This window comes from Notolepis coatsorum, assembly GCF_963971535.1.
Source record: "Notolepis coatsorum genome assembly, chromosome: 1".
In the NCBI taxonomy this organism is placed as follows: Eukaryota; Metazoa; Chordata; class Actinopteri; order Aulopiformes; family Paralepididae; genus Notolepis; species Notolepis coatsorum.
Genome location: NC_140165.1, coordinates 194,254,179 through 194,260,463, shown reverse-complemented (window position 1 = coordinate 194,260,463; position 6,285 = coordinate 194,254,179). Strand labels below are relative to the sequence as shown.

The following is a 6,285-nucleotide window of genomic DNA, read 5'->3' as shown; positions in this document are numbered from 1 at the left end:
TGGATTGAGATTTCTGTCCAAAACCCACTGTCAGCCACTGACAGCAAATGTCTAGTTTCCGTATTGAAAACCCTTTGTTATCCTATTAACACATAATTTAGAACCAACACAATATTATTGGCAAATAAACTCAAGCTTCTGTTCTCTTCTATGCCTGTGCTCTGTTCTGCTGTTATACTTGACTTGTAGTTTCGTTGCAGTTTGTCGTAGCCCAGAAGAGTACAATTGCGTGTAAGTATGATCTGTTTATGAACAATGAATATTCACAATCTTCTGCCACTTCTTGACTAAAGAACTTAGCACAAAACACTTTGACCAGTAGTCCCACCATAATCATCCATATTCATGAGCAGTGAGACAAAGGTCTGGCCTTTCTTATCACTTAACTTAACTGCTAAAACTCCCATCGGAGGCCATTCAGCCTCCCTCCCTGTAAATGTAATTTGATTGGGGACAGGACACACCAACCTATACTAGGGTCTTGGCTTTGATAAATATTCTTCTAATTGTGTCAGCTACTACCTTTCCTACGTCAATGAACCAATCCAGTTTGGAGCATTCAGCCCCCCAGTCAGACATTGGTCCCCGTGTCCTTGAGGGTGACTCGGAGCATGAACTTCTGGGTGTTGCGGCGGTACCGTGGTTTAGTGAAGTAGAACAGGATGGGGTCCAGAACGCTGTTCATGCTGGCGAACGGCCTGGTGCTTTTATAGATGACAGAGAAGAGGTTTCTGGTGTGACAGGGAGCGCCGGGCAGCGTTCGTACCAGCAGGTACATGGTCTTAGTGAGGTGGAACGGCAGGAAGCTCACAGCGAACACCGTCACCACGATCACAATCATCCGCACGGCTTTGTCCCGTTTCTCCCCGGTCGCTGCGGCGACACCCAGGCAGGAAGCCGGGCGGCAGAGCAGGCAGGCCATCCTGCAGTAGCACACCACCACACCCACAAAAGGCAATAGGAAGCCGAGGCAGGTGAGGGCCATACCGTATGGGTAGTAGTCCTTGGAATGCTCTGGCCGGCTGAGTTCATAACACACTGTCCGGTTGCGCTGGGTCCCTGTGGAGGCGAAGTGGAAAGTCGGAGCACAGAGGAGGGCGACCACCAGCCAGACAGCACCGCAGACGCCCCACGCCAGCCTGCGCCCGCCCTGCTTGTGCCAGCCAGCCATTGGGTGGCAGATACCCAAGTAACGCTGCACACTGATACATGTCAGGAACAGGATACTGCCATGTAGGTTACTATAAGGAACAACACAGGATGGTGCCATGTAGGTTACTGTAAGCAACAACACAGGAGGACATAACAAGCCTTGCAGCTAAAACACTCACTACACACTATCTACTAAATCAGACTTTACATAACATGTACATACTATCTACTACATCACTTTACATAACATGTACACACAATCTAATAAATCATACTTTACATAACATGTACATACTATCTAGTATCTACTACATCACTTTACATAACATGTACACACAATCTAATAAATCAGACTTTACATAACGTACACACCCTCACCTGTAGAACTGAAACCTGACTATCTTACAGGCCAGTTCCCTAAAGGGCCAGTAGTCATGGCTGGCATAGTTGTAGATGAGCAGAGGAAGTGACATCACATACAGGAGGTCAGCAGTGGCAAGGTTGAGCATGTAGATGCTGTTGCGGGTCAGGTGGGGTCGTGACCTCCATATCTTCAGTATGACAGTAGCGTTGAGGGGCAGGCCCAACAGGAAGACAAAGCTATAGACGGCAGGAAGTAGAATACGCTTAAAGTCCTCTTGATAGGTGCATTTCAAGTCACCTGACCAGCTGGAGTTATTGACGATGGCAGTGGGGACAAGGCTGTCTACGGAAGAGAGTTGTGTAGAGTACAGTTGTGTGGGGGAAGAGGTTCCCGGGAGGCCCATGGGGAGAGGCTCTGTAGAGGATATCGGCATGGCAACACCCTTCACATTCTGTAAGACACAGAGAGTTTCATTGGTAAGACTATGTTCTTCTTTCACAAGCCCAGTTCATATACACCTTGTTGCATAACAATTTCATTTGTTATTGATTTTATTAGAATTATCTTTTACACCAAGTGTTGTTATAGTTTTTAGTTTGCTTCAGGCTGTGTTATTAGTATACTGTAGATCCTATTAGTATACTGTAGATCAGTGGTTCTCAACTGGTCTGGCCTCGGGACCCAACATTTTCCTTAGTCATTAAGTCGCGACCCAAATTTTTTAACCACTATGATTTATTTCAATTTTCTTTTTTGCAGTAATACGCAATCTTTCATGCACTGTTAAAAACATGAAATAAACACAAAAACTATGGCTAAAAACCCAATGAAATAAAATAATAATAAATAATATATGCTTCTTAGCAGATTTCTTAGCTTAACATAACAGACCTAAGTTTGGGGGAACTAATGGGATAACTGGGGTTGCAACAAAAGTGCAACTAGGGCTAAAAACCCAATGAAATAAAATAATATATTTAATAATAATAATAATAATAATAAATAATATGCTTCTTAGCAGACTTCTTAGCTTAACATAACAGACCTAAGTTTGGGGGAACTAGTGGGATAACTGGGGTTGCAACAAAAGTGCAACTAGGGCTAAAAACCCAATGAAATAAAATTATAATAATAATAAATAATATATCCTTCTTAGCAGACTTCTTAGCTTAACATCCCAGGGAACTAATGGGATAACTGCAGATGTTGTTTGCTCCTGACAAGAGTCTCAAAGTCTGGGGTGATGGTAGACAAAGCAACTCTGAGGTCATGCTCAATGTCCAATCTGTTCCTCTGATTTGTCTTCAGCTGGACCAGAGCTGAGAAGCCACTTTCACAAAGATAGGTAGTGCAAAAAAAAGATTATATATAATTTTTTTTTTAATTTTTTTTTTTTTCACACACACATCCGCAACCCACTCAAAATGGCCACGCGACCCACTTTTGGGTCGCGACCCACCAGTTGAGAAACACTGCTGTAGATCCTTTTTAGTTTAACAGCAGGGGAATAGCACACATCATGTCAGTTCACCTCTAGGAGACAGAATCTGCTCCAATTAAGTAGAGGAACAAGACAAATGTGCCCGGCCCCTGTCGAACCACTGACACAAGTGAATATACAATGCTCATAAAGGCAATAAATTAAGTACACAAATTCTCCTTGTACGCAGATGATGTGATGAATAATATATATATATCTATCTATCAGCTGAGTAACAATGTTCATCAAAGTGTTGAGTGCTAGATAACCTTGTTTATACATATACTGTATATGGTAAGATATGAAGTGTTACAACTGTCTAAACTCTTAGGGGATTGGGGCCTCTAGAACAGGGGTTCTCAAACTTTTTTATACCACAAGCCCATTTTATTTAGGAATGTTTTTGGCGACCCCACACTTAACTCATTGGCCGCCAAAAATTTGTATTCTCGTATTTCGTCGCCAACGGTCGAGCACCAAAAACGAGTTTTCTCGTTTTTAGATCCTTTGATCTTTTTCCTTTGATCCCCATTCTAAACACTCACTCGGAGCTGCCTGAGTCTCCCTGGCACCGCTGCCTACTTTAAAATTGCAATGGCGATCGAATCCCGCCAGGTGGCAGTATCGCCTACCGTTTGAACTGGGTATGGTCTCTCGGTCTTTCTCGCTCTGCTTTTCTTTTGCTGCAGGAACTCCTCCCCCTCAGAGGGAATCAGAACATAGCAATCGGTCGGAGATTTGATGCCTCAAACCTATTGTTTCCCGTATGATAGCCATGCCCAATATACACAAGTAATTGCAATCGCGATGGGACGACTGGGATTTATTCATTTTGGAGTACCTTCTGACTAAGGTAAGGTCTATTTTAGGTAACCTGCTGATATTTTTTTAAACCTAAAACATGCTTTTGTACCGATCACAGTGTCGTATTTTACCGAACCTAAAACATGCTTTTGGTAACATCACATTTACATTTAGTCATTTAGCTGACGCTTTTATCCAAAGCAACTTACAAGTTCTGTATGACAAGTCATCAGGAAGGGCACAACTCTATCAGCTGAGTAACAATGTTCATCAAGTGTTGAGTGCTACAGTGTAGGTTAGTTTATTAGGACAAGTGCATGACAGTAAGGTTAGTTAGGGTTAGATATTTCTTTTAAATAAATTTAATTTCAGATAATGGTTGAAGAAGTGCGTCTTTAGTCGACCGCGAAAGATTGGACAGGTTTCGGCTGTCCTAACTGGGATGGGTAGTTCAACAATCGCAGTTTCGAGGTAAAACGACCCCCCCCCCCTCCCCTTGATGATTTTGTGAAGAAACATATATATGGTATATACCTTTTGATTTGGAAATATTTGGAGTTTCAGGCGAGCAACCCGAACTATTTGAGCATAATGCATATAACACATCATATCTCGCGATCTAGAAAAAAAGACTGGATTATTTTGGAAAGGGGCGATGTTTAGCATGGAATAGCGCACAAACTAAAGTATGTAGAAATGAACTGGTTAGTCAGTGTTGGACTATAAACAATTCCTGTCAAATGAGCCATACTATTGTCTCCATAGCTATAATACAGAACACACGATGGGTCCGCAAACATCGCAAAAATGGTCAATAACGCTGGCGCCATTGAGTAGAGATGGGAAAACAGCATGGCGGTCAATAAATTAATGTATCACGTAATTTCAACGTGGAATTAAGGAATATCAAAATAAAAGCACACGTTGTTGAACTTGATCATGCATATTAGAAAATTGTATTACAGCACTATGTTATCAATACACATTTATAAAACAAGGCATATTTAGCCAAAATATGTTACCAGAACATAAAAAAAAACGACCCCACTTTGGTCCGCGACCCGTAGTTTGAGAACCGCTGCTATAGAATCTCAGATATTATTGGTTGGCTTCACCACTAAGAGCCGTGACAGTATGGATGGTAGACAGAACTGGAACTAGCTGGTTAAATATAGAAGAACAAGAGCCATGAACATCTGGATGCAACCGAACTCAGTTTGCAACCAATTCATTATAACATAGGATATCGGATTATACTGTGAGCTTCCTAAATGGTAATGGTACATGGACTACATTTATACAACAACTTTTATCCAAAGCTTTTTACAACTTATGCCTGACATTCACACACCGATGGCGAAGGCGACCATGCAAGGTGCCAACCTGCTCATCGGGAGTGACTTGCTTAAGGACACCTCAACACGCTGACAGGAGGAGCCGGAATAGAACCGGGAACCTTCCGATTAACAGACGACCGCTCTACCTCCTAAGCCACTGTCGCCACTGGAAAAGGACAATGTATCTTGGCGTTTGAAGGCTAAAACACTTGCCCCATTGGATTGTAGTGGAGCCTGGTAAGTACGTTTCTCAATACTAAAGCGACCAGTGAAATTATGGCCTGTACTAGTCAACATCATGCATCAGACAATTTTTAAATAGGGTTACAAATAAAAAAAGGTTAACCCATTCATAACAATTCATGCACGCAGACCGCCTAAATATTAAAGGCAACCAACTTGTGTCTAGCCACGCCCAACTTGCGTCTAGCCACGCCCCCGCGGCGACGCGGCAGCAGCAGAGCGGAGCTCTGCCGCGGAGCTCTGTCGCGGAGCTCTGTCGCGGCAGCATTATGTAGCAGTAATCCCCCCTTTTTTAACATCGAGAACTAGCTCAACTGGTAGCGCTGCCTTGCTGTGGATTCTGCGGTCCGTTGGTGACAAGTTCGATTCCCTTCAATTTTTTTAACGTGCATTCTTTCGCCGGTTAAGTTTAGGCATGTTAACTTTAAGCATTGTTTCGGAGTTGGTTAAGGTTAAGGTTAGGCATTGTTTCGGAGTTGGTTAAGGTTAGAAGGGTTAAGTTTAGGCGCTGTTAAGGAGCTGGTTAAGGTTAGAGTTTGTCTTAGAGAATGGCAATATTCTTTCGGAGTTGGTTATGGTTAAGGTTAAGGTTAGGCATTGTTTCGGAGTTGGTTAAGGTTAAGGTTAGGCATTGTTTCGCAGTTGGTTAAGGTTAGAAGGGTTAAGTTTAGGCGCTGTTAAGGAGCTGGTTAAGGTTAGAGTTTGTCTTAGAGAATGGCAATAGACAGCCTATTTCCGCGCTGCAGCGCGAGGCAATAGACAGCCTATTTCCGCGCTGCAGCTCTCTCGCGCTGCCGCGGTCACATGGGCGTAGTGGCCAATCAGAGAAACGCTAAACACAAGTTGGTTGCCTAAAATATTCACGCATCCAGACCCCTTGTGATTTCTTCCAGCACCACCAGAGG

The 6,285-nt window shown here is 43.1% G+C and overlaps 1 protein-coding gene across 1 annotated transcript; it reads right to left on the bottom strand.

Annotated features, from left to right (window-relative positions):
• Positions 1-571: 571 nt before the first annotated feature.
• p2ry6 (pyrimidinergic receptor P2Y6) lies at positions 572-1,949 on the bottom strand (the record flags this gene model as incomplete). Its single annotated transcript, XM_084308573.1, has 2 exons — positions 572-1,241; positions 1,531-1,949. The coding sequence occupies 2 exons, from the start codon at positions 1,947-1,949 to the stop codon at positions 572-574; spliced, it is 1,089 nt and encodes a 362-aa protein (XP_084164699.1).
• Between the last annotated feature and the right edge of the window lie 4,336 nt (positions 1,950-6,285).